Source organism: Archocentrus centrarchus, chromosome 6 (genome assembly GCF_007364275.1).
Source record: "Archocentrus centrarchus isolate MPI-CPG fArcCen1 chromosome 6, fArcCen1, whole genome shotgun sequence".
Classification (NCBI taxonomy): Eukaryota; Metazoa; Chordata; class Actinopteri; order Cichliformes; family Cichlidae; genus Archocentrus; species Archocentrus centrarchus.
Window position 1 is genome coordinate 9,140,389 of NC_044351.1, and position 27,764 is coordinate 9,168,152.

The window sequence follows — 27,764 nt, forward strand, 5'->3', positions numbered from 1 at the left end:
TTAGAAAGCACAAAAATGCTTATTTCAGCTAAATAGCAAAAGTGGAAATATGTGTGACGTGTAGCGTCACATAGATTTGTGATATAAGCTATAATTAAGTAAAATATTAATTAAATAAAGTGTTGGCAGCATGCTGTCAGGGAGGCGGAGAAGCCCCGCTCCCCTCCCCTTCCCTCCCCTCCCCACCCCTCCATCATCACTACCACCACCACCCTTCTCTCTAGGAGGACCACTCATCTATCTAGACAAGCGAAACGCAGGAGTCTGAGGCAGCACACTACACGCCGGTCGAAAAGAGAACCGAGTGATAATGTCTTCCCCGTGCATGTGCTCTCACAATTTCATTCCTTGAGACGCATCGTTTCAGATAATTGTTATTCCGCAAAGGTGAGTACCATTTTATTTTCAGCAGGAATAATTAGGCTTATGATAAAGGCATGGCGTGATGCGTTTAGGCGTGAGTGTATGGGGTGCATTGAGGTACCAGTGCGCAAGATGTGGACGGCCAGTGAATGATGAAACACCGCACACAGATGACACGAAGGCTGTACGCGGGAGGAGGAAATGAATTTGTGCTCATTCTTCAGAGAACAAATTGTGCGAGGGCACTCACTAGCGAGACTGGTTGGGTTAATGTTAAAAATAATAATAATAATATAATAAATACATTGCTCCATCCGCTTTGTTGTGTCATTTTAAACCAATAGGCCGAGCCATGTGCACAGAAGAAAGAAACAAATGAATGAATGAGTCATTCTCATCCTAGACGCACTCATACCTTTAATAACCGTAATAACTGTATTCCTTTTGCAACTACTTTAATAACTGCGAGGAAGGTTACGCAGCATCATTGCTCCTTTTTGGAAGCTGTGTTGCGTTCACTGTATTATGAAACGATGGCCTTTGCCTCATTCAAACCAGGCTAATCTGGAAGCGGTAAAGGAAATCTATTAATCTCTTAATCCTCTGTGCGGTGAAAGGCGGGAGACATGCCGGGCTTCGTCGTCGCGACGCCCCTTATTTCGGGGCTCACATGAAAATGCTCGAGGATGAATTTATGCGTTATGCGAAATAAGACGCCCCAGAAGGATGGTGAAATTTAGAAGTCAAGGATGCTGCGCACCTTAATCAGTCTTTGGGTGGCTGGCGTGCCCACACCCTTAATTCTTTCAAAATGCTGCTAATACTGAATGGTATTAAATGATGTTATGGGGCATAAAAGTATAATTACGGAAGTTAATATGCTTTCCTGTTTGAGGGCTTTCCCCATCGCTGAGAAATGCAGGAAAAATGGAATGTTTTGGTTTGTATGCAAATTGCTTTCAACCTTCAATTATTCAGGATCCTTGAAACGGGATCGTCTCCATATCTTAGTGTGTCACTGTGCTCAGCCGGGCCAACGCTCCCAGGCGTTTTTTGTTCAGAACAAGGAGTAAGAATAAAATCCCATTCACTGATTTTGTTGCCCTTGCCAGTCGTGTGATATCCATGTGAGAAGGAACTGGGCATCCCTCAGATAGAGAAAAAATTCTCAGTGTGGAGCAAATTCAAATAAGATGTTGTGGGATAAGAAGTAGGGTGAAAAAAAAGTAGTTTATTTCCTTTGAAATAAAATCAGACTGAAAATGCTCTATTCAATCATAGGTTTAGAGTTTACCTTTATATATATATATATATATATATATATATATATATATATATATATATATATATATATATATATATATATATATATATATACATATATATACATATATATATATATATATATATATATATACATACACACACACACACACACACACACACACAGAGAGAGAGAGAGAGAGTTTCTAAAAAGTAATTTCTTGTCACCTTTTATCAAAGCTATTTTATGAAGGAAATAGTACCTGAAACTAGACATAAAATAAACAATAGTTATCACTTTTATTGGATATTTATGCACTGCTGTGTTTCTATTTCTGCCCTACAGATATATGGTGATAATGAAGAAATAAACCTCTACAAACTGTCTCAAACCCCACTGGCCCTTGAACCCAAACACCTTCAAATTTGTGCCATTGCACAAAGTTCTTAAAAAAGTGACTTTTCACACACACCGGCTCTGCCCTACCAGCCTGCCAGCCAAAAAGACATTCCACCCTTTCGCCCTTGTTTGCTTTATCAAATGCCCAAAAACAGCAAGGCCGTCAAGAGAGAGCTTGACGACGATGTCACAGAGTCTGTCAGAGACCTGCTTTCCAATGAGGACGCCTGTGATGATTCCTTCAAGAAGAGCTCGCTGATTGTCAACAACCATGAAGGGGAAGGGAAAGAGTGTGATGTGGAGGAAGGGGGCTCAGATGGTGAGGAGGAGGAACGACCAGCCTGGAACAGCAAGCTCCAGTACATCCTTGCCCAGGTTGGCTTCTCTGTAGGCCTGGGCAACGTCTGGAGATTCCCCTACCTGTGTCAGAAGAATGGAGGGGGTGAGTTATAACACCAGCTAGCACCACACATCATTGTAAGAGCATTATTGATGGGTAGCATCATTTTAATCATGGCAAAAATCTGTTTATTTGTTTTTAATTGCATTCACAGAAGTGAATATTCAGCACAGAAAGATGATGAGGCAGGTAGTCCATCAGACAGCAGATCAGAAAAATGTAGAAAGTAAAACCAAAAGAAAACTGGGTGCGAAGAGGAGGTTAAAGTTACTTCTGGAAGTTTTAGAAACAAGTTCACCTTCATTAACTTTTACCAAATATGTTTACGTAACATTTTAAACAATTTTGCCACGTCTCAAAAATGAGAAGCAGTTCCTTGTTAATTAAAACTGAGTGTTGATTACCTTACTGAGCAGTGTCATTTAGTGATATTCAGTTACATTAGTGAAGTTCTATACCTGCAAGCCTTTCGCATATCATCACGCAGTGTCATAATATGATAGTATGTCTCAGTGGAAAATTGCATCAAAAAAAGTAAAGTAAAATAGAAGAAGTGCATCAAGATATAATATTCATGGGTGAAAATCAAATCTCTCGGGTGTGAGACAAGTCTGGCACCTACACGTGTTTCATATTAAAGGGGACAAACATGTTAAAGAAGCCACGTGTTTCATTTGCTTCTATAGCCTTGTGGCCTGCGTCAGTGCCTTTTTTTTTATATATTTTACCTGGAGTTGTCTGTCCTTACTGAGAAACCAGAAGTATAGCCTTACTCTTGTAGCTTTTTTTTTTCTTTGCAGACAGTCTGAATGGGCATTAAATGACATTTATGCTCAAACATCATGAAATGATCACGCAGTTTACGTAGTGGCAGTGTGCCCACTGTGTTTACAGCATGGGTCCTGTATCAACACCTCTTCAGTGAGTTTTCTGACAGGAAGACAATAATGCAGAGCTCCTAAAACAGACACATTGTTTATTCCTGTGCGGAATGAAACGTCAGCTGATCGGCTCCTCCAGAAAGTTGAAATTAACATCAGAACGCTGAAATCTGTCCTCATGAGTAGAGTTAAAATGTCTGGAATCAGCATGAGGCAGACAGATAGCTGTCTGTGTCAGTGAAATGTGTCAGAGTTAAAGAAGAGGAAACGGAGCCTATCCTTTTCTAGCACTCGTCCATCAAAACTAGACTGCCCTGCGACCTTCACCACTGACAGAAGGGTCATGTGACTGTGTTGTTGTGTCTGTGACTTCATACAACATACAAAGGCACAAACCAAGCTCATAACCTTTTACACTGCTTTCAACATACAGGAAATTATTCTACGAGAAGCTCAGATGCTCCTGATTGTATTTTGCAATAACCACATTCAAGCTTACTGCAATCAGAAGCACATTTCCTATAATGTGGTGTGCTCTACTTGATTCACTCCTCACAGGGCATTGTTTGTGTGTGTGTGTCCTGATAAGGTGTTGCACTGAGATTATGTAAAGCTACTGACTGTCTGTAGAAAGCTGATTAGTTGAACAGGTTGGCCAGACGACATAGAAACTCAGTCCAAGTTTATTACTACAGTGAAAGTCTGAATGGGCTGTGAGAGCCGGAGCAAACAGCAGTTCCTAAACTAGAAAAACATCTCAAAAATCCAATTTAGGTCCAAGTGCTTTATCATCATGATATGATCATATGGTGTTAATAAATGGTTATTAATGATGCCCAGCTCTTAGTCTGCGTGTGAACCTACACACTGAATCATGACCTTAGAAGTATGTTTTAGTGTACATAATTGGCATGACACTGTATACATCTTTGTGTATGCACGTACACACTCAGGGGTGTTAGCCAAAAAAATCACCGCCTCCAACTAGACTGATGTTTTCAAGTCTGTTTTAAATGGCTCTGGTCACCCTGCTGTGTTCCACTGTAATTAGATTAAAATGGAGGCTGACACAGGTCTGTGTGTGTGTGTGTGTGTGTGTGTGTGTGTGTGTGTGTGTGTGTGTGTGTGTGTGTGTGTGTGTGTGTGTGTGCGCGCGCGTTTTGGTAAAGGAAAGGTCCTTCATATCATCAGTGGACTGTTGAGGGTTCAGACTTTTATGGCTCAGGTTCAGGTTAGATTAAGGGCCAAAGGAGTCAGTGACCATCTTCATGAAGACAGCCATATAAACATATTTTTATTTTTTTGTCTTTTTATTTTGTGTATGTTCATCAGTGCCATTCATCTTTTTATGACGCTGTTGCAAGTACAGATGTTTCTGTTTGGGGACTTTTAAGTACTGCTAGCTAGTTTTTTGTAGCCAGAACTGATCATACTTGATTCAAGGGTGGCATGCTAACATAATGTTAGCGAGCTTGGTTAACAGGGTACATTCATACTCTGCATTTTTACACTGCACAAAGATATCTGCTAATTAGTGCAAACTACAAATAACTTACTGTAATTTTGTTTTAAAAAGTAAATTAGCACAGATTTCTTGAATAGGCTGTTAGTAGAATTAGCTGAACAGAAATCCAGACTTGAATTGGTTTAGGTAACACCAACAGACCATTAGCAACCAAGTTAGTACCTACTTGTCACTAACAAACAGACAGCTCTTTCATAAACACACAACTACAGGCCTTTATGAAATTTAAACAGGTAAATTAAAAAAATCACCCCTTGTAAAGTAATTCTGATTGTAGTGACCTAAAGGTAGGCTACCGCTGTATTTTCTTGGAAGTTACCTTTGGGATAGAGTAACTATTACTTTTGCAATCTGTTTTCATTTTTCACCTTCCCTTTAGAGAACATGGACATAAATGTTATTCTTTAATCCTTAATGTCTACTATTTGGAGCGTCCCAGGAACACTTTCAAACCCAATGTTGCTGTGGCATTTTTTGTCAAAAACAAAAACATGGACATCATCCTGCATTTTGCTTTTCAGCTCATAACATAAATCAAGTCAAGCAATTTTGGGGGTGGATAGCTGGAGAATTATTTCTCCTAGCTCATAATATTCTATACAGAGGATCCATACATCTTGGTAATGCACATAGGGCAATACCAAAAAAATCCCAGAAATGTTGCACGTCTGGTCAGTTACTGGATAAACCAGATATACCACCTTCACTTGCTACTGGAACTGAAGACGGCTGTGCAGCTTTTTCTTAAGAAGGAACAGCAAAAACAGTGCGCTCTTGTTGGGCTCTCAAAGTGTCATCAAAGTGTTTGAGTATCCCAGGGAGACTGTTGAGGTTCTCAAAAGACAATGGAGACCGGGGGGGGGGGGGGGGATGGGGGGGGGGGGGGGGTTTGATGCTGACTGATGTCAAAGCCCAAAATAAACTGTGGACTTAGTTTACTAGAATTAGATGTTTTATTAATAGAAACTACTGATTATATTGTACATACACATGCACACACACACACTCATAAAAAACATAGAAACACACGTATTTATTTCTCGTGCGTGACCACTCCCATCAAGGCCAAACCTGGGCGGACTCCGGAAGGGACCCGAATGAACGCCCCACCAGATTAAACAATAAGTTCTGTTTAAAAAGGGATGAAACTGATCTTAAAACAAATACACCTTTTGCGGAAGTTTTGGCGCTGCTGTGAGTGACTCATAGCAAACATCAGAGCGCGTTGACGCACCAGAGGTCACATTTGATGTGGCTGAATCTCAAGATTGGAACATTGTCACAGACGGGGATTTTTTTTTCTTTTTTCTTTTTGGTGAAGTGTTACGTCTCTGTACTTGGACCAAATACATTTTTTTTTCCCACATAGTTGAAATGATGATGCAATGGTTTTTAACAGATGTGGCATCCTGTATTTTTTTTTTTTTTTTTGCACCACACTATTACAGCACTTAATGTTAATGTTACAGTTAATGTTAGCTATTCACCCAGAAACCTTAATTCTAGAGAGAAATGTGAACTTTGTAATGGCTCCCAAAGCAATCAGACTATAATTTAGGTAATTTTAGACTTCAGTGTCTTTTCTGGTTTCCATAATGATTTGATTGCACTACACACCATAGGGACCTATAAGGGAGAAACACACAAATGCAGCAGATGTGTATGCAGTCATTTGCATCTGCTTGTGTGTTCTATAATGTGGTGTTTAGGTAAATGTGTCACCATCGGGGAGATATTAGGGAGAAGTATAGTTAAAGTTTAGAACGCAGCTGTGTCTGTTGGTGTGATTTTCTAGTGAGCACGTGGCAAGCAGAAAGATACAAAGAAAGCTGGTGTGTGTGTGTGTGTGTGTGTGTGTGTGTGTGTGTGTGTGTGTGTGTGTGTGTGTGTGTGTGTGTTGTCAACACGTGTTTGTCGACTGCTTTCAAGAACTCCGATGTTAGGGCCTCACGTCCTTCATCTTACTTGTTGTTCTTAATGTTTTGACTGACAGGAGCATATCTGGTGCCCTATCTCATCCTGCTTGTATTGATTGGCATTCCGCTGTTCTTCCTGGAGCTTGCGGTGGGACAGCGAATCCGCAGGGGCAGTATCGGTGTGTGGAACTACATCAGCCCTCGGCTCGGGGGCATTGGCTTTGCCAGCTGTGTGGTGAGTCAGACGCGGGGGTCTCATCTGTTGGAACAGGATGAGTGAAAAAAAGGATGAGGGTCTTTACTCTTCCTGAAGCTGTCTTCTTTATCTACTGTAAGCGCGTGGCTGAATGTTGTGTTTCACACTGTTTATGAAGATTCACACACGTGGCTTAAGGAAACATCTTTATTCTTGCTTTCAGTTCTGTGTGTCTGAAGTTAACTTTGTTCTCTCGCCTGTAGGTGTGCTTCTTTGTGGCTCTCTACTACAATGTCATCATCAGCTGGAGTCTTTTCTACTTCTCCCAGTCCTTCCAGCAGCCTCTGCCATGGCACGAGTGTCCCCTCGTGAAGAACAAGACCAGCACATGTAAGACATAATTAAGTAATGACTGTATTCAGTGGCAAGTCTTAAAGTTTTTAGAGCACTTGGAAATTCTCATTTAATAAGTTCATTATGACTGCTTTGGTTTTTGTCCATAGATGTGGTGCCAGAGTGTGAGAAAAGCTCAGCAACCACCTACTACTGGTACCGTGAGGCCTTGGACATCTCTGACAGTATCTCTGAGAGTGGAGGACTTAATTGGAAGATGACTGTATGCCTGCTGGCTGCCTGGACCATGGTTTGTCTCGCTATGATCAAGGGAATCCAGTCTTCTGGGAAGGTAAGCAGAATATTTTAAAACATTTAATTAAAAAAAATCTTAGAAAAGATACCAGTAGAAAATGAGAGAAAGAAAACTGCACCTACTCTTGTACTATGGAAAATGGGAAATAGTAAATGGAACAAAAGGCCTTTTCTTGCCAAGTATTTTGGGAAATCTTTTCATATATAATTGGCTCACTTCAGCGGGGCGTAAAGGCACTGACCACAGTAATGTGACTTGATAAATGTTTCTAATGATGCAGCCTCAAAGATGATTTTCAGAGCTCATGTGATCTTTTGTAGGACCTCTGGCTCAGCTTACTTTAGCTTAGTGTAACAAAGCTGACAGTAGCGTGACCAGCATCCGGAAGGATTATAGCCCTGGATAAAGGTTGTCATTTGCTTGCAAACTCACTCTGCTCCTCGTTTTCTTTTAACAGGTGATCATTATCATTCCACAGCTCATTATTTTGGTTTTATAGCACATTTATGGAGCGGTTCAATCTCAGCTGCCTTCATCAAGAAACAGCTGAGACAGAAACAGCTTGTTATGGTTAAAAACAAAGAACAACAACAAAAAAAAAATCCAGTCTGCCAAGCATCAATTTTGAAGCTAACACACCAGCTGTGATTATTATTATGTTATTTTTATTCGTTTATTCATTTGCTGTAATAAATTAGTATTGCATCACTTTTGAAGTTCATTACAATTAAAATTTTTACTGCATCCCCCTGTTCCTTTTGTTGCTACAGAAGGAATAGATGAGGAACAAAGAAGATCCTCTTTTGTATTGTTTCTGGTTCTCAGTTAAATGGAAACGATTCTTTGTGTCATAGCTGCTGATCAATTATAAACAGCTCTCGTTCAAAAATTCATTAAGCACAGCTCCAATACACTCATGAATTGTTAGAAAGAGACTGATGTTGGCACAACAAATATGCACAAGGAGTTGCAAATTAGTAATTTGTTTATGATATAAAGAAATACTTTTGATGGCACCAATCCTGCAATATAAAAAGTTACTTTTAAAAGTAACAATATCCAACAGTCAAGCACAGAAAATTAGTTACTAGCTAGAGAGCTGGTAGTTGTTTGCTACTGGAAGAATACCTGTAGCTGCTTTGTAAAGACGTTTGGCTCCAGGTGAAGTGTGAAGAGAGAAGCCTGCACCTCTAAGACCAAAAAAAGCAGCAGAAAGTCTGATTGAAGAAACTGAAACAGTTGGGTCCAAAGAGGAAGCCAGAAAAGGCGCAGCTTTCCAAAGTGCTTCCGCTGGAGTGACGGGGTTATGGTTAAAAACAAAGAACAAAAAAAAAAAAAAAAAAAGGCTCAGGCTGAAATAATGGAGGTTCTAAATATCACTTCCCTTGAGACAGTCATTATGGCTTAAGTAAAGGTTTTGGACATCACAGTTGATCCATACTGATAAACATTATCAGAATACATGAAAAAGAAGAAAACAGGTGGAGGACAAGGTCCACATGATCTGTGAGCCCAAGATGAGAAACTCACTGCAATGAAAAAAGATTCTCCAGCATCCGTCCTCCACCTTTTCATTTAGTATTTTGTCTTCTTTACATACAATTAAATTTTGTATTTATTTTTAATTGAATTGAAATTCTGAGCATTTAGTGGCTTGTGGTGTTTTAGAAAATACTAAATAATGTCTTAAAAGCATTAATAACTACTACTACTACCCACCTTCTGCTTATCAATTCTGGGTTACTGTAGCCTATCCTAGCTGTCATAGGGCAAGAGGCAGGCTATACTCTGGACAGGTCACCAGTCTATTCCAGGGCCAACACATAGAGACAGACAACTATTCACACCTACAGCTAATTTGTAATCACCAGCACCAGGCTGGATTTCAACCCAGGCCTTTTTTTTTTTTTTTTGTAAAATAAGAACAAATTCAGGTACGAAAATATTGCCAAATCATTATTTTGTGCGTGAAATGTTTGTACTCACAATTTACACACAGGATTGTGGGTACGCACTTTTAGTAAATGAAGACCACTGGCTGTAGCTCAAGTCTTATCCCAGCAACTGACTACTGTGCATTTGGCTTTGCGTCCACCACAGCAGAGACACACAAAACAAGATGGATGCCCTCTGCAACAGAGGTTCTTTGGTCTTTGGCCACTGTTGCAATGATTTGTAACGCTGGTCTCTTTTCTGCTGCTTGCCATACCCTGCTGCCTGGCAATAATTTTTACCTATGAACACAATCAGTGTATCACGTGTGCTGCGTCATCACGGGGGTTACAGACCCTTAAACAGTTATCAGTAAGATACAGTGAATTACTGAAAGAAATATATAAATACTGAACATTTTGCAAACTATAATTTTTGGAAGTAATCAGAAGCCGCTCAAGCTGCCAGTTAATTGCACAATTTGAGCCAGATGGTTGTCCTACAACCACCTGCTGTGTCTGGATGGCCCTTTCGAGTTGCCCAGAGCAGAAACTGTACACAAACTTTCTGTCCAAGTAGCCAGCTCAAAGTGTCTTTGAAGTTTAATCAGCAGCATGTGATACAAAAGAATATTAATGCCCTCTCTGCCAATGTTCAGACAAAAGACTTGTCCAAAGAATATCCCTGCCACAATCTGCCTGTCTGCCCCATTTGTGTGTGTGTGTGTGTGTGTCTGTGTGTGGGCATGAAAAGGGATCAAAACATTTGGTTTCCATGGTTATACACACTCTTTTGGCTTGGCTTGATTGTAAAGAGCGTGGCAGGAAAAAAAAGTAGAAGAAGAAGAAATGAAAAAAGATAGATTTGAATTGATAAAATAATGGAGAGATTATTAGAATTATTTAAAAGCTGTTAAACCTTTCAAATGCAAATAATGCTTTTCTTTTATTATACTTTCAGAGCCACACGTGTCATCTTTTAAATGTTTAATAGCCTAAAGTTTACTGACGCAGAAAAATCCTTTACAAGTAGATTTATGACGTCATCATAAGAAAACCTAACTTTTTTTTTAATCCGTTTGTGTAGATAACAGTTAAGTTCCCAGAACTTGACCTTGACAAGAAGAACCTGCTATCTGTAATGCTGCGTAACTCCAAACTCCTGTTTTGAAAGAACGTACTGTAAGACTGAGGTGGAGCCTGTATGGCTTTGTGGTGGCCAAGGCTACCGCTAACGAAAAAGAGGAGAAACCAACTGAAGAAAGGCATCATATTAGATCATAATCGATGATATTAGATCCTATTAGACTTTATATTAGGGATTTTCACTTGAGAAACATTTAACTCAATATAAAAATTTGATTCTGTTAGTTGTTTTAAATTCTGTTTGGTGTCTTATATTTGAAATTTAGCATTTCACAAAAAAAATTTCACAAAAAAAATAAGAAATAGATTTTCAATCTTTGTTTTAAATACATATCTCACTACATTGTTTTAATCTTTTAGAAAACACATTTTGTGAGTAGTTTTAATGGGTTCAGAACAGAAAAAAAATAATGTATGCATGATTTTATGTTCAGTGCCACCATGCCATGATTGACTGAAGCTAACCAAGGCCAGGCTATTGGCATGCCGGCCTCTAGCATGCGTGTTTGGACTGTTGCTACAGCCCAATGTGTCCATGAGAGCAGCATCTGTGATCTGATTGTTCATGTTGGAAATGTGACTAGACAGAGGTACCAAGATGAGGTGCTCCAGCCCGTACTTGTGGCAGCATCTCACCCTCCAGCTGTTTAATTAGGACAGTGTTTACCCGCACACTGCCAGAGCACCACAGGCTTTTCTGAATCAGCAGCATATCCAGATTTCCTTGGCCAGCATTTTAGTCCCAGTATGTCTCCTACTGAGCATGCCTGGGACGTGCTGGGTCAGTGTGTTTATCAGAGGCATCCACAACCAATGAGCATTGCACAGCTGCAGGTTGCACTCATCCACCAATGGAGAGCAATTCCTCAACAACAGGTGCAGATACAGTACATACAGTCCAGAATAGGCTAAGCCTCGTACTAAATGTCTATAAAATCTATTTAAAACACAAACTTGTGTTTCTTTTTTGACTAGTATTTAAAAACGTGGGGGGAAATCCCATATTATATAATATTACATAAATACTGTACATTTAGCATAATATAAGCAGCATGTGTGGTGTCAGTGAGAGGGGATATTCTTATTTGGATACCCCACGGCCCTGCCTGCCTGCTGTTTGAGAGGGGCAGCCAATCAGAAGAAAGTTAGCTTTGAGGGAGGGTGTGGCTTTAAAGGGGAAGGAGCTAAAATGGCTTCTTCTACATAGTGGACTTACTGAGGTGGTGCACTAACATACAGTATAAAATGATTAAGATTACGCTGAACTCATGCAAATCATGCAAAGCAATCATGAAAATAGAAGAATAAAAATGTGGAGTTGGAAATGAGCATAAAGAGTCCCCTTTAAACTTTCAAAGATATTAATGAGTCCTGTTTTGGGGTGTTTTCTCTAAGATGAGACATTACACTATTTCCTTCACAGCTACGTGTGGACCACCAAGTAGGACACGTGATGTCTCTGAATCACTGACTGTGCTCATGACTCGATCCCAAACTAGCTCCTGGTGTCTGCACCCACACCCTGCAGTCGGCTCTGTAAACTAACTGACTCAGGCCTTCATCCTGTTTTTAGTCTTTAAGCGCCAACTTGTCTATCCAGTTAATGATATGTAGGTTTGGAGAAAAAAAGGACTCTTAGGTCCACCCACTAATTAGTGTGATGTGATGTCATCATCACATAAAAGATAAATACTTTTAAAAAAGTGCCCTGACCACATCCTGCAGCTGCTTGAAAACCTGAATAAATTAGAATGGAAAAAAAAAAAAGGCAAATGACAGAAAAAAGCTTTTTTCTATAACAAAATGTTATCAGCTCTCCACAGACCTTCACTCTGTTTTCCGAACAGTTTGATGTTCCTGTCAAATCATCACAGTCAACACTGCATAGAAAGTCAGGCAGTGAGATCGCACTGCATTTGCACTGCATTTATTTGTTTTATTTTAATTTAATGTTTTCCAAAGACGCCTGCTCTCTGTCATCTGGAAAGCAATTTTATGACAGGAACTGTGATTGCTTGCAGGTGATGTACTTCAGCTCCCTCTTCCCATATGTTGTGCTGATTTGCTTCCTGGTTCGGTCGCTGCTCCTGAAGGGCTCCTTGGATGGGATTCGCCACATGTTCACACCGAAGGTAAAGCTCCTCTTAAAACATTTAGCTTCAAATTCAGTGTAATTATGATGTTTGGAATCAGAAGTTTTTATGATGCTGTATATTTGCAGGATCATAAAAAATACATTTACATTTTACTCCACTACATTTGACTACACTGAAATGTTACAAAGTCACTTTTTTTATTTATACTAAGACAGTGGTCTTTATATATATCGACCACTGAAACCGTATATAGTGACAGAAAATAAAGAAAAATGTACAGTAATAGGTCTCCTTTAATGAATCAGTCATAATAATCTAATGTAACCATATAACACTGAACAGGATTGTACAGTAAGCATCATGACTTCCCTTTAGATGATAGCACTGCCTTTATACTTAGGTATGACTTGAATAACACTCGGATCAGAATGCCCTTATTTCTCCTTCTGTTTATTCCCTGTTGAAATCGCTGCTGAATTAAACTGTGTCTGAACTCAAAAAGAAATCTGCACTGTGATAGGCTCTCTCCTCAGCAGCAACGGGCCAATGGCACGTCAGGCTGCAGGCTAATGTCACCATGGTAACAGGAGTTGCTGAGTTTATGTAACCAGCCAAATGAAGGCATTCATCGCAGCAGAGCACGTCTTTGTGTGTCTGCTCTGTCTTGTCGCTGACATCTTAGGACTCGCGTTCTGCCACCATCTCTCCTGAACCCGCAGACATCAAAGTCCTGCGACGTGTGTGTTCTGCTTTATGCTCAGTGTCATTTATGACTTTTGTAATAGAAAACTATAAAGAGGCCAAGAAACAAAATGCACACATAAACCGATGTTTAAAGGAATATTATATGGCCAAAAATCGACTTTAATTGTTCAACTTTCAGCTGTCAGCAATTGTTTTGTCTTGCGAGCCTGATGAAACACAGAACGCACGCAGACTTATGCATGATGTTCAGAATATCTGCAATGAATCAAACAAAAAATGGTAAACATGTAAATTAACAGACCCATGTTGGAGCAACCATTGCTCCTAAAACTGCAAGAATCTACAACTTTTACAATTGCTCAAAATGTTGGAGTCGCTTAGAAATGTCCTTGTTTTTGTTTGTTTTTGGTTTTTTTACTTTTTATTTATTCTTTAATTTTCTTTCTTCCAGGCAGGAGTGCCAGTACAGAACAGGCAACACAAAAACACAAAAATAGAAGAAGCAGATCACAGATATAAGACTAAAGAGCACATTAATCCTGAATTTACTTTTACAACATTTCTGATCAATTCCAAGTTACACATTATCAGGCATAACATTATGACCACCTGCCTAATACTGTGTTGGTCCCCCTTTTGCTGCCAAAACAGCCCTGACCCATGGAGGCATGGATTCCCTGAAGGAGTGCTGTGGTTTCTGCACCAAGATGTTAGCAACAGATCCTTTAAGGCCTGGAAGTTGCGAGGTGGGGCCTCCGTGGATCAGACTTGTTTATCCAGCACATCCCACGGATGTTCGATTAGATTGAGATCTGGAAATTTTTGCTTTGCGGCAGGACACATTATCCTCCTGAAAGAGGCCACAGCCATCAGGGAATACTATTCCCTGTACACAACAAACTGCAATGCACTGTGTATTCTGACACCTTTCTATAAAACCAGCATTACCTTTATTGGCAATTTGAGCTACAGTAGCTCGTCTGTTGGATGGAACCACACGGGCCAGCCTTTGCTCCCCATGTGCATCAATGAAGCTTGGTCACCCCTCGTCCTGTGACCGGTACACTACTGTTCTGTCCTTGGACCACTTTTAAGAAACACTGACCACTGCAGACTGGGAACAACCCACAAGAACTGCAGTTTTGGAGATGCACTGATCCAGTCATCTAGCGAAATCAAATCCTTATGCTTGAATTTTCATCCACTCTTCTTTGCAGAAATGTTTCAATTCAGTGTGATTGTACATACACCTAAACTGTAATAAAATATGTAGACTTTAAACAAAGTCAAATCTATGTGTTCTGTTTGCAGCTGGAGATCATGTTGGAGGCCAAGGTCTGGCGTGAGGCAGCCACGCAGGTCTTTTTTGCGCTGGGTCTCGGGTTTGGCGGCGTCATCGCCTTCTCCAGCTACAACAAGCGTGATAACAACTGCCACTTCGATGCCGTCTTGGTGTCTTTTATCAATTTCTTCACCTCCGTGCTGGCCACCCTGGTGGTGTTTGCCGTGCTGGGCTTCAAAGCCAATATCATGAACAGCAAATGTGTTGCAATGTGAGTACAAGATTCTAGCAGCTACAGCAATGAGCAACTGAGTTTATTGAGCATTAGTTTAAGGAAAATTAGCAACCATTTTATTAATTTAACAATCATTTGGAAGGACATGTACATATAAAGGACATGATAATAAAAGTCACTTGACTTTAAAATATTCCCTTCTCCCTCAAGTGGTTGTTTCTTTTCTTGGACTAATGAAAAAATAATCAGATTCATTTATAATTAAGACAATTTGGCCTACTCGGTTCAGACAGTACATTTTCATACTGCACGATCTCTGAACTTGGTGTTTCTGAAGGTATTCAAGGATGATGTTTAGCTTTTAACAACTTCTTACATTTTTTTAGGAACACCAACAAGATTGCGGCATTGTTGGGGAGTCACGTCCTTGAACGAAGCCTTTTACCTCCCAACATTAACCTTACTCAGGTTAGTCAGGTCAGTGCTGAAGACTACCATAAGATGATCGAGATGATCAAAGGGGGGGTACAGGAGGATGAATTCCAGCAACTGGGACTGGAACCCTGCAGCATCGAGGACGAGCTAAATAAGGTACATGGAGATTTTAAAAAATGTAAATGAGTCTGTTTTCAAGTCATTAGACATGGCCTTATTATTTTAAGTCTGTAACATTTCATGCAAATGTTCATTTTCTTTATTGCCAAGCATACTCCATACATAGACGTGGTATCCTTCCCAGGCCAAGCTCAAGCATGTCTTGATCAACACCTTGTCAGTTGTAGACAATTGGCAATTAAGCAAAGACAACATCCAAAGACTAGTGAGCTGCCACTGCAAGGAGAGTAGGGGTTACAGAGGGGCAGATATGTGAGATATGAGGCCATGGTGGAATATGGACAAAGACTGGGAAAAAGGGGAAAGATTTGGGCTTGTTCCGGTCGGAGGCCATAAAATCCATCTTGAAGCTTTTATGTGTCAGAGAGTTATTTGTTTACAAGTGACTAAACGAGGCTTCAGCATCATCACACTGAACACAGGAGTTTAGTGGTGGTGACGCTGAAGTTGAGGCACTTACATTTGCACTTCAGAATTCATAAAAGTGGCGTCACTTTGTGAAAACCCTATAAAATAACCCATTATCTTTTTGTTGGGCCTCATGGAAACCAGGATTACGCTAACTTTTGGATCACTTATCAGAAAACTGCCACATTTTTTTTAGTCTTCATTCAAAAAAGAAACAACAAAACAAAGATGTTTGAAGCCATGAAGCCTTTAGGTCTTTAAAAGTAAGCTAGTGCTCAGCTAGTTAGGTCTTTGGTTCTGTGCTTTAACCTCTTCTTCATTTCTCCCTAACAGGCAGTACAAGGCACAGGTTTGGCCTTCATTGCCTTTACAGAGGCCATGACCCACTTCCCAGCCTCACCCTTCTGGTCTGTCATGTTCTTCCTCATGCTGGTTAACCTCGGCCTTGGCAGCATGTTTGGCACCATCGAGGGCATCCTCACCCCGCTGATAGACACTTTCAAAGTCCGCAAGGAGTTTCTTACAGGTTAGAAAGACCACACTTGTTTTATTCTAAAACTGAGTCTAGAGTGAAGTTTAAATGACAGCATTTAAATCAGTCTAGTTCTGTGAAAGGAATTTTAGGCCTATGAGCGGCACATGCCCAAACATAAACTGTGTACGCAGGATAAATGAAGGTAGTAATCAAGTCTTGCAAAAACAGGCGGATGACGATTGCAAAAGGTCTGTACAGACTTGCATGTTGAATTTTGAGGTTAGTTCACATCTCTGGATGTGTGTTTACTCTGAGGCAAATGTAGGAAGCAGGCTTTTCGAGTGCCCCAGTGATGGCTGGTTTATCTGATAGTATCACATTTAAACAACAAGGCATTGCATCCCAGCACAACTATGGCTACTAAGCAATGAAAATACTGTGAAAACTGTCAAAAATAAATGCACTATTTAAAATGCAGATGTTCATATTGTAATGCTCTTTGTTTGACTTTGCCCAAAACTGAGCTACTCCCTCAGAAAGAGTGGTAGAGGGAAATAAATATTTAGGTAAAAACACTTACAGAAAAACTCCACCAGAAGCAACAATAGCAGATTAGATTAATAATAGACGGAGGCAAAGTGGCTGCTACACTGCAGGTCGCTGAGCTGGTCTTTTGAACTTTTCTAGCTTAAAATGGATCCCGTTCCACTTAAATATGCGCCACTCCAAACTCATCTAGTGAACTGGGGAATGACAACCGTACTGACTTTAAACTGCCATCATACTGTTCATATTCATAGAAACTTTAATGCACGTCAGTATGCACGGTGACTTACTAGCTGTGTCTGTCCTGCAGTTGGATGTTGCGTGCTGGCCTTCTCCATCGGTCTCCTCTTTGTTCAGCGCTCAGGGAACTACTTTGTGACCATGTTCGACGACTACTCGGCTACTTTGCCTCTGCTCATAGTGGTCATACTGGAGAACGTGGCGATCGCTTGGCTCTATGGGATCGATAAGTAAGTTTACAATATATATCTTCTGCATGTTGTCCTAATATTTATTTAATATTTATAATATTCACCTAAAAATATTGTATACTTATAGCTATTTAAATTGTTCATCTATTTATATTTCTTAATGTATATTTTTATGCCTAACCAAAAGGCATGTAAGTGCAACAAAGACGACTTCTAAAGGGTTGCAAACTGCACTTGTTGCAGAGTTTGTTACATAACTTCCACATCTATTTTTGGAGTCTTTTTTTTTAAATGCAACTATTTGAATGACTCTGTAATGGCAAAATATGAAGCACGTATATAAAGCCATCCGGTTTGCTAAGTGAAAACATGAAACTATTGTGAATTCTTCATCTGATCTCACCCCCTGCTGCTTTGCTCTTTTTCTTCCGCCTTTTCAGATTCTTTGAAGACTTGAAGGACATGCTGGGCTTTATGCCGTACCGTTTCTACTATTACATGTGGAAGTACATCACGCCCATCCTGCTACTGGTCCTCCTGTGCTCCAGCTTTATCCAGCTGATAATGACACCGCCCAGCTACAGTGCCTGGATCCAGGAAGAGGTGAGTTAATGTCTCCGGCTGGGCTCTTCTGAGATCAGGGATCAATGTGGGCGGAAGTGCTCCTAAATGTGAAACCTGGAACAAGTAAAAAGCGAATTGAAGAGTTCAAAGCAAAAAAGTGAAGAAAAAAGGCCCGAGTTTTTTGGCTGCTAAACACAGGTTTCAGCATCCTTTAATCTGAGGAAAATCAACAGGAAGCACGGTCTGCCACATAGACCCTCAAGCACCAGTGTTATTATTTTAAAACCTTCATAAAGTGGAACAAAGGTCAGACTAGACCCCGAATTGCATAAGCATAAGAAAACCAACGGATGTATTAAAACGTGATGTTAATTTTGTAAATTATGGTCCCACTTAAAGTAAAATACATGATAAAGTAGGATATGCTTTAAGGTGTTGCTAGTTTTTGATTTAAGCAAGGCTGAAAAAGGAAGTCTGCAAAACCAACTCATCACGTCAGGCTGATTATAAACGTCTATAATCACGTTCAGATTTTGACATTTACATTTTTATTTGTCAGGTGAGATACACATTTTTCCAGTATAAACAATGGTTGCCAGGGGGTTGCCTGGCAATTGACTTTAGCCAGCATGGATGGCTCACAACATATCCTAACAGTTTTCTATTGAAAATAATGTTACTAGACCATTGGTTGTCTAAACACTATATATTATATTTCAACACTGTAGTAATCACATACTTTCATTCTTCTGTGAACTTCATTCACTACAGCTTGCTGTTTTTCTTGTGTCTGCCCTCCAGGCCCTAGAGAAGAACTTGCGCTTCCCTCTGTGGGGCATTGTGGTCTGCATCTCTCTGGTGGTCATGGCCATCATGCCTGTGCCAGTGGTCTTTGGCCTGCGCTACTTCAACATTATCGATGAGAACACAAGTGGGCTTTCCACTGTTTCTTACAAGAAGGGCCGCATCATCAAGGAGACCGCCCGGCCAGGGGAAGATGACGACGCTAGCCTTATTCACGGCAAGTCTCCCAGCGAGGCGCCCTCGCCGATGCCTGGCAACAGCATCTACCGCAAGCAGAGCGGCAGCGGTGGCACAGATGTGAACACCGCACCCAATGGCCGTTACGGTATTGGTTACCTGATGGCTGACATGCCGGATATGCCTGAGTCAGACTTATAAACTGACAGTAATAGTATGCTCTTCCCGGCCATACCTGGCGGCCATTTCTCTCCTTCACCCCTCTGCGTGCGTTTAGTCAGCTGTATTGTCAGTATAAATTTCTCTTGTATATTCTTTGTAGATATTGTAGCTGCTCTCTTATTTGTTGTCTCTGAACCTTATCAGCCAGTTTCAGAGTTATGGATCAAGCCTGATCCTGGACTAGAAGAAACGTGTTGAAGATCTCTACTGAAAAAAGTCTAAGACCAGGCTTGTTCCATGTCAAGGAAACTGAGCCAATACTGTCTCTCTTGAAGGAAGGTCTAGGAATAAACACCATCGTTGTCTAATCCTTCACTGATTTACTCATCTGCTTCCCAAACTCATCTCCATCTCCCTCCAGTCTTTGCTCCCTCCTCTTTGGAGATCCAGCAGGAAAGAATGAATGTAAGATGATACGATGGATGACCCACCACACGCCTACTTGAACAACAATCTCCATTAAGGAGTCTGCAGTCGACAAGGTCAAAGATCACTGCACCCGCATCTGTGGGCAGTGTGAATCTATCCAGCTTTAAGTCCTGATGTGTATATTGGTTGTGTTCATGATGATGATGATGCCCCAACTGCCCACAAGTACTGAGCTTAGCAGTAATGTAGGTGCCCAATGATGATGTGATGATGCAAGATCTGAAAAAAGTTCCAGTCAACGTAAGAGCAAAAGGATGGCTTCTGAAAACTGCTCCCGTGATTGTCTGAGAGAACAGTGTGCCTAAGTTATTTATATTTGTTTATAGAATACATTATGGCTATTATATATTTAAAGTATTCTGTAAATATAATATAAATATTATAAATATATTTATCTTGTTAGTTTGGATATCAAAGCAGTGTTTTCAAGGTTCAGAAGTACTTCAAATACTTAACTCGTCTCTTTATTTTTTACTAATGTACTGTCAAAGTTGCTGAGGACTGAGTCTTCTTTGTAAATATTTTTTTCCATGAAATGGCTTCAATTGTAATGTCTTTTTCCCCCGATTAAACCAAACATGATCCATACACTGAAAATCATTTTGTTTCTTTTATTTTTGCAGTGTTTTTGTCTCTGATTGGGGGGGGGGTTAAGTTTCAGTTTATTTCCAACATGAACAGTATGCCACTACTCCTCAGAGATATATTTTAAACATTTTTTTTGTGTAAATATTGTGTACAATATGCAAATGCAAAATACAAACATGAAACAGTGCAAACTAAAACCCAAACATTCAAATTTTTCTCTACATTTCCTTCTTATAAAAAATAAGTTTCCTTATCCTCAAATACTCATTAAAGCAACACAAACAAAGAGCCATCACAGTACATAAAACTGTAGTTACTGACTTGTGTTTGACACAATCACAGTCACAACAGGAAATAAAAACGTGGAACAAAACAGGCAGCAGACGTTCATGTCCTGTTTACTGATGCGGTGTGATGGAGGTCACAGGTAAACACGTACACGTAACAAAATAAATAGTCAAATGCAAACTTTATGAGGGTTTTTCCTCCTTTGGCTTTCTATCTAGTTTTCACACTGCTCTGAAAACACAAACCATCCGTGTCCCTTCAATCAGAATAAAATAAAGATTGTCTTCATCTGATAAAACATGGTGCAAACGTGCATCAAAGGGAACAAAGTTAAATGTTTCTTGAATCTGATTCTTTGGACTAATTAATTACAAAGTGATCCCCTGTTACTGTATGGCTCTTAGAAACTGAGGTAAAACATCCCCTTCAGTGTGCACGGCTGACGTGCTTCTGCAGGGGGGAAGTTGATCCCTTTTCAACAAACATTCTGCCAAAAAAAATAATTAAATTATGATGGTCAAAACCACTTTTTTTGTAATACAGTCACAAACTCTTTACAGTTGCGAGAATCGTTTGAAATTTTACGTATTTCTGCGTGACCTGAAACATCCTCATATAGAAGAAGAATTAAAGAATAGAAGAAGAGATCCCAATTAAACTATACATCTATTTTCTTCCATCCTTCATTTTTCTTCCGCTTATCCGAGTCAGACTGTAGGCTATTCCAGCTATCATTGGGCGAGAGGCGAGGTGCACCTTGGATCTGTCACAACCTAACACAGAGAGAGAGACAGACATCCATTCACACTCTACAGAAAATCAATTACCAGTTAGCCTGACATGCACGTCTTTGGACTGTGGGAAGAAGCGAGAGCAGCTGGGGAGAACACACAAACACCACACAGGACGGCCCCCCCAACGGCCTGGTGGACTTGAAGTCAGGACCTTGTTGCTGTGAGGCCACGGGTGCTAACTGTCATGCATGCTGTCCCCCAACTGTGTTCAGTTGTTGCCTCATAGCAAGAAGGTCCTGGGTTTGAATCCATGCTGGGGCCTTTCTGTGTGGCATTTGCATGTTGTCTCTGGATACTCTGGCGTCCTCCCACAGTTTTTATTATTTATATAAAAAAGAAAAAAGAAACAGTGATGGCTACACCAAAATAAATGATCTAAATTAAAATAAATATAATATATGAAGTGAGAAGCAGGATGTAAAGAGACTATGTGAAAACGTACAAATCTGTGGGTTCATTTGTGGTGGAGCTGCTCTCTCATTTTGGCTGCGACCCGCTCTCTCCGCTCGCAGTGCTTTCTCAGGTCTTTGACCTCCATCGGGAGCATGCTGCTCCACACCATAAGTACAGACTCTTCATCTGACAAGCCGAGACAGACAAACAAACACTTTGGACTAAGGGAGAAAAAAGCTGCACAGCAGGACAACTGTTTTCAAAGTTGTGTGAGAAACAATGAACCATCAGACTCACCACTTTGATTCTTGTGTTGAGGGAGTTTTCGGCCCAAAACCAGCACCACGTTCTTCCAGCTGAATGCTGCTATTCAAAAAAAAAAAATAAATAATGTAAATACAGAATTAATAGAGGAAGGCTGCAATATGTAATACTGTTGGTGTGATAGTTTAACCTTTAAGCTGTATTCAGTTTGGATATGAAATGGCAGTGTGTGCAGAACACTATTTCAATCACATGCAGTCTTTTAAGAGGTGCTTGAACTGCCTGATGTCCTGTTATTTCCAACCTCACACATGACATCAGTAAGTATATAAGGTGCATATATATGTGAAGCTTCTGCTGTGACTAACATTGTTACCATAACAATACATCCACACCACCCAGGTACAGTAAGGATCTGCTAATATGGCATCAGGCTGGCATGAAGTTTAAGGTCAAACTAAATAAAAGTTGAGGACCCACGTGTGAGTGCAGACGCCATGCAGCGGAGAGAATCACAGTGGGGCCCCATGACCTGCAGAATCTGGTGTTTGGGGAGTTCCAGCAGCAGCAGGTAGCCCCTTCTCGTGCCAATCCAGAGAGTTGAAGCATTTGGCAATAGCAGGGCCTTCACTGTGGCCCAGGAGGGTGACGCCTCAGAGGGCAGCTCAGCTTCTCTGCCCTGTCGGCCTCGGTCACGTCTGCAGGGAACAGAGGGCATTAACATGCAGCTGCTGCCATGTGGAAAAACTCCTGAATTTTGAAAAAAAAGACTGTGACAGCAGTCAACTGCAATTTTCCTGCACAGCTAGCTGTCTTGCTAAGTGCTCGGTAATGTGTTGTTTGTGTGTCTTTTCAAAATCACACATCAGCCAAAACTCGTGGGCTGCGCTGCATCGTCTTTCACCTTTCATTTCTAACCACCGTGGTCTCTTTCTCCCTTTTTATTCAGCCAGTGTTTGTATCTGATAACTTTGGCTGGAGGGGGTCTGCTTTATGCCTGTATGCAAACCTCTATATATGTGTTTCACTGCAGAATTTGCAGCTGATCCATATTCTTACTCCAAAGACATGGAGTACATTGATATTCTAAAAGAAAATACAGTTTTATTTAGTGGAAGATAATGGTCAGTGCAATTTTAAGTGTAACTGCAGAATAATTTTCATATCTCAGTGTGTGTCGTGTGCACCTAATAATTTGAGCACAGTCGATACAATCCACCACCCTCTCAGTCCTCTTGTCCCAGACCTCGACAGTTGTTGTCCCGGCTTTGCTGAGGTACACGTATTTATCCACAACCATACGAGACACGCACGTCTCACTTCCCAGTGACCGCTGCTGGCTGGAGAGTACACACACACACAGACACACACACACAGACACAGATTTTTGCTCTTATACCATCGCTTGTGAAACTGCCCATCCTTGGTACAGTATGACTGTGCAGAACAGATCTAAACTTTACCTTAACAAATCAATCTATTGATTTAAAGAAAAAAAACAACTTTTCACTAAGGACAACAGTTTGATCAAAAATGTTCCAGGAATAGAACTTTAACCATAATGCACTTCTAGGGAATGAGCTAAAAAAAAATAGCAGCAGCATTGGACATGCACAAGCTGATTGTCAAGTTAGTTTTTTTTGTTTGTTTAAATTCATATGGGATCATTTCCAAAACTTTTTGATCACACCTCAGACTTTCTAATCTTCACAGAACTTTCCAGCTCCAATCAACACGTTTTTCACCTGCCAAACCACATTGACAGAACAAGCTGCCTAAACATTTCCACACGGACTCACTAGGAAGAGAGTTTCGGTCTTGTGTCGATGGACTTGCAGACATCATAGTCAGCGGTGAAGGAAAGAACCTTGGGTCCGCAGCCGGCCCACACAGATCTGCTGTCCAGTAAATGCGTCGACCGGCCCAAACACATGACCGGAGTGTTGACGTGACCTACAGTGAGCGTTTTAACTGGTTGGCCATTCTCCTGCTAAAAGACAAGAGTAGAAAGTATATATCAGAATATCATCAGTTAAGCAAACAAAAAAATGACTGAGAACAGACATCGAGTCTCTTTTTATCTTTGAAGATTCACCTTGAGCACAGAGTCCTCATAAACACTGAGAATTCCATCTGCTGTCCCAACCAGCAAATAATTCTTTCTTTGGCTAAAAAAAAAAGAAGAGATCATAATGGAACATATAGAAGCCTGCTCAACCATAAATTCCACTTTGTTTTTGTTGATATTGTCAAACAAGTGAACACACCTAACCTCTCAGCCTTAGGAGGTCAGCGTCATCACAGGGTTAATACTTAGAGGTCAACGAAAGCACCTTTACACACACACAGGCTGACACACTGGCACACACACTAACTGAAGCTGCAGGAGTTTTCAGTTCACTTTTCCACATACTTACGTGCGTTGAGGGTGCACATGGAAGTGCAGTGAGGTGACAGCATCAGTGACTCTCTGCAGGTGGTGCCAAGTCGACGTGTCCTGACTGTTGATGACCACTAAGGAGCCAGACTGGGTGCCTGCCACCAGCCAGTCACTGTCCTCATTAGGAATCTGGACTGTCACGAGGCACAGGACAGGACTGGTGTCCACCTCAAAAGAACCAGCCTGTCAACACAAATTATAAAGCCACTATGGTTGAGATGCTCATTTTTATCTGGTGACAATGCTGCCAGTACTATCATATTTCAACCATGAACTCCAGAGAAGGGTCAAAACATTGAAAAGTCATTAAAACTGACTAAAGTCCTTTTTTACTTGCCATTTAAATTGCATCAAACATGTGAAATCAGTAAGATATTGCATCAGTACCCGCGCAGTGACCGTGGTGGTGTTCAGGTTCACAGCTGTGAGGGATCCCTTCCTCTGGGTGCTGCTGCCCCCACCGAGCCAGACCCGGTGGCTGCAAGAATTACTGTCGCTGCTGCCAGAGCTCAGCGTGAAGCACTCGGCACTGAAAACCCGAGGAACCACAAGCTCCCTCATGAGACACAGCATCTCACCTGAATTCAACCGATCAAACACCTCCACACACACACACACACACACAAAAGCATCTAAATTGTGTGTTACTTGGGCAGGTCTAAGAATCAAAATCAAGCTTAATTTAAGTCTGTTACTTGTATTGATGCATTTCTGTTGCATAGTGTGGGTGGGGTGGCTCCACCACAGACCTCCTCTACAATATCCTACCTTCTTTCTAAATCAGCAATGTAGGTTACACAGCCTGCAGATCCTAACCTGAGCAGAAGTGGGTCGATCCTGCGGGCTCTCCCTCAAACAGTCCTTCATTAGTGCCTGAAAGCCAGGCCAAGGTGAGCAACCATAGTGTTTTACTGGATCTGTGGGAAAAGTAATGAAAACTTCAGTAAATGTTCTTTATATATTAAAAAATATAAATAATAAAACAAACAAAAAAAAAATGCAGGTTTTGTAAATGAACAACTTAAACATGACAGCACCACCAAACAAATACAGCACCAACTCTTTGTCTTAGATATGACGATCATGAAGTGGTATGAAATCACCATGAAAGGCAGCCTGTGATAACCCTGATACCATCAAACACAACCCGGAAGACCATCTGTCATCTGTCATGAGGCAACAGTACTAACCACTACACCACTGTGACGCCCCTTTAGTGTCAAACATTTAGTTAAAAATCTGAGGCTGTCCTCAATTCGTCAGCTCTCAGCTGGACCAAACGCTCACTGCAACATTAACACACTGAATAGTGCAATGTTGATCCCATGTTTGAGTTTACTGTCAGTGATTATAGGTGAACTGTTGCATTCTTACCTGACAGTTTTCCCTGAACTGCAATTTCATCAAACTCGCTGGGGAACTTCATGCCATCTGAAATGCGCTCGCCACAGGTCATGAGGTCGTAGAGCAGCAGGCCAAATGAGAACACATCAGCCTGCTGATTATAAATCACATTACCTCGGGCCACTTCTGGAGCTCGGAAACCTGAAATACATTTATGACAGTCTGAAATCATAAAACACTCCAAATCAAGCGGACAAAATATGTCTTCAGCTTAGAAATCTGATTTGTAAGGATAATTTTATATTCAGATCAAATGACAGATGACGCATAAGCAGCCCTTGAAATAAAATAATGATAAAAAACATAAAAACAGGATTCTGACCCGGTGTCCCCTCAGAGCTTCTCACTCCCATGCTGCAGCAGTACTGAGCGATGCCGTAGTCGGTGATCTTGGCTATGATGTCAGAGTCGGTCTTCAGGTTGAACAGGAGGACGTTGTGAGGCTTCAGATCCCGATAGATGATCATGGCTGAGTGAAGGTACCTGATCGCACAGGTTTAACAAAAACTCACCAGGTTAGTTAATTTCCATACTTTACCATATCCTTCCATGTGAAAAAAGATGATCATGGGCATTTGATAGGCTGAAAACATTATATAAATTAAATGTCACATTTGGAGTTTTTGCTGCACTTTGCACTTTTAAATTACATCTTAATTTCCATCCATCCATTCGCTTCCGCACATCCTGTTAAGGGTCGCGGGGGGGCTGGAGCCTATCCCAGCTGTCATAGGGCGAGAGGCAGGGTACACCCTGAACAGGTCGCCAGCCTGTTGCAGGGCCAACACGGAGTGACAGACAACCTTTCACACTCACATTCATGCGCTCAGTCACACCTTACATCTTAATTTTCAGGATTTAAATCTGATTTTAAAGATGTTACTGAGGCGTTTAATGACAACAAAGTCATAATCTTAATTTTAGTTTGGGAAGATTTTCTTGATAGCAGATTAAGATAATATGTCAAACATCAGCTTAGCCATCTCCCCTTAGCCTGCATCACAGTTATATTTATTGCTTGTGTGAAAACCTGAAAGCAGACCACAGAAGACGAGGCAAACAGTGCAACAATTGCTAAGATTATACCTGAGCCCATCTGCCACCTGCAGGGCAATCCTGTGCTGGAGCTTTTGGTTGAGGCTGCCATTCTCATGCTCAAAAAGGGAATCCAGAGAGCCCCGCAGAGCCAACTCCATCACCAGGACCTGAGGAGTCGAGCCGGCTGCCAGCAGGCCCACCAGGCTGGGGTGACGGAGGTGGCCCAAAACGACTAATTCCTGAATAACAGTTGGAAATTTGAAGCAACGAAGGGAATGTTTAGCTCTAAAAAGGCTGCCGACATTTGTGATTTCTAAAAATTACATGAAAACCATGAAAACCATCAGGAAGACCTGCGGCACTTAAGTAACTGCTTAGACACTTGAGTCTAGAACACAATGCTAGGAAGAGCTGTCTTAGAGACTTGGGACTTCAGTAAGCACAATTTCCAGTGGCACCTGTCTGAGGAGTCTATAGATGTAAAGCTCAGACGCGTGCCTGCTGAATATCTTCACAGCTACGTCTTCATTTTTATACACGCCTCGATAAACAGTTCCAAAGCCACCATCTCCTGTAAGCATAAGATTAAAGATGATGAGGGTTCAAATTTTTCAATGGATTTTCCATTTTAAAAAAAGAAAGAAATTATTATATGGACATTATAAAGGCGTACCTAGTCGGTTCTCCTTAGACAGATGTACATCCAGTTTTTCACTCTCCAGTATTGTTCCTGCAGGCTGGTCACTCAGTAATAAGTCTGGGGCTGTTTGAAAGACGGGGAACGTGCAGGGCCGACGTTCTTCACTCGCTCGCAAAAAATCTATAATCCACAAGGGAATCACAATTTTAGACTACCTGAAGCCTGCATGCATGAAAGGGTTTCAGAACCCTTCCAG

At 41.0% G+C, this 27,764-nt stretch overlaps 2 protein-coding genes across 4 annotated transcripts in view; one reads left to right on the forward strand and one right to left on the reverse strand.

Annotated features, from left to right (window-relative positions):
* The first annotated feature begins 204 nt into the window (after window positions 1-204).
* On the forward strand, window positions 205-20,256 carry slc6a15 (solute carrier family 6 member 15). The gene is made up of 12 exons (XM_030732412.1): window positions 205-387; window positions 1,973-2,468; window positions 6,826-6,983; window positions 7,208-7,334; window positions 7,448-7,629; window positions 12,692-12,802; window positions 14,783-15,024; window positions 15,375-15,579; window positions 16,345-16,537; window positions 17,343-17,502; window positions 17,904-18,066; window positions 18,829-20,256. The coding sequence occupies exons 2-12, from the start codon at window positions 2,168-2,170 to the stop codon at window positions 19,207-19,209; spliced, it is 2,223 nt and encodes a 740-aa protein (XP_030588272.1). The 5' UTR covers window positions 205-387; window positions 1,973-2,167; the 3' UTR covers window positions 19,210-20,256.
* The window catches only part of lrrk2 (leucine-rich repeat kinase 2), a 32,991-nt gene continuing 25,483 nt past the window's right edge, over window positions 20,257-27,764 (reverse strand). For 2 of the 3 annotated variants that reach the window (XM_030732415.1, XM_030732413.1), the window contains exons 38-52: window positions 27,542-27,688; window positions 27,327-27,439; window positions 26,917-27,107; window positions 26,153-26,313; window positions 25,801-25,971; window positions 25,243-25,343; window positions 24,814-25,026; window positions 24,404-24,609; window positions 24,082-24,154; window positions 23,786-23,976; window positions 23,174-23,326; window positions 22,467-22,684; window positions 22,020-22,088; window positions 21,772-21,908; window positions 20,257-21,308 (exon numbers count right to left, since the gene is read on the reverse strand). In XM_030732415.1, coding sequence (XP_030588275.1) covers window positions 21,784-21,908; window positions 22,020-22,088; window positions 22,467-22,684; window positions 23,174-23,326; window positions 23,786-23,976; window positions 24,082-24,154; window positions 24,404-24,609; window positions 24,814-25,026; window positions 25,243-25,343; window positions 25,801-25,971; window positions 26,153-26,313; window positions 26,917-27,107; window positions 27,327-27,439; window positions 27,542-27,688 — 2,132 coding nt within the window. In that variant the 3' untranslated portion in view covers window positions 20,257-21,308; window positions 21,772-21,783. The remainder of the gene's footprint in view (window positions 21,309-21,771; window positions 21,909-22,019; window positions 22,089-22,466; window positions 22,685-23,173; window positions 23,327-23,785; window positions 23,977-24,081; window positions 24,155-24,403; window positions 24,610-24,813; window positions 25,027-25,242; window positions 25,344-25,800; window positions 25,972-26,152; window positions 26,314-26,916; window positions 27,108-27,326; window positions 27,440-27,541; window positions 27,689-27,764) is intronic. The other variant, XM_030732414.1, reaches the window with a different exon arrangement.

Coding starts and splice junctions, on each gene's coding strand:
- slc6a15 (XM_030732412.1), top strand. CDS start 2,168: ATGCCCAAAAACAGCAAGGCCGTCAAGAGAGAGCTTGACGACGATGTC. Junction 2,469..6,825: donor GTGTCAGAAGAATGGAGGGG/GTGAGTTATAAC, acceptor TTTGACTGACAG/GAGCATATCTGGTGCCCTAT. Junction 12,803..14,782: donor GCCACATGTTCACACCGAAG/GTAAAGCTCCTC, acceptor TTCTGTTTGCAG/CTGGAGATCATGTTGGAGGC.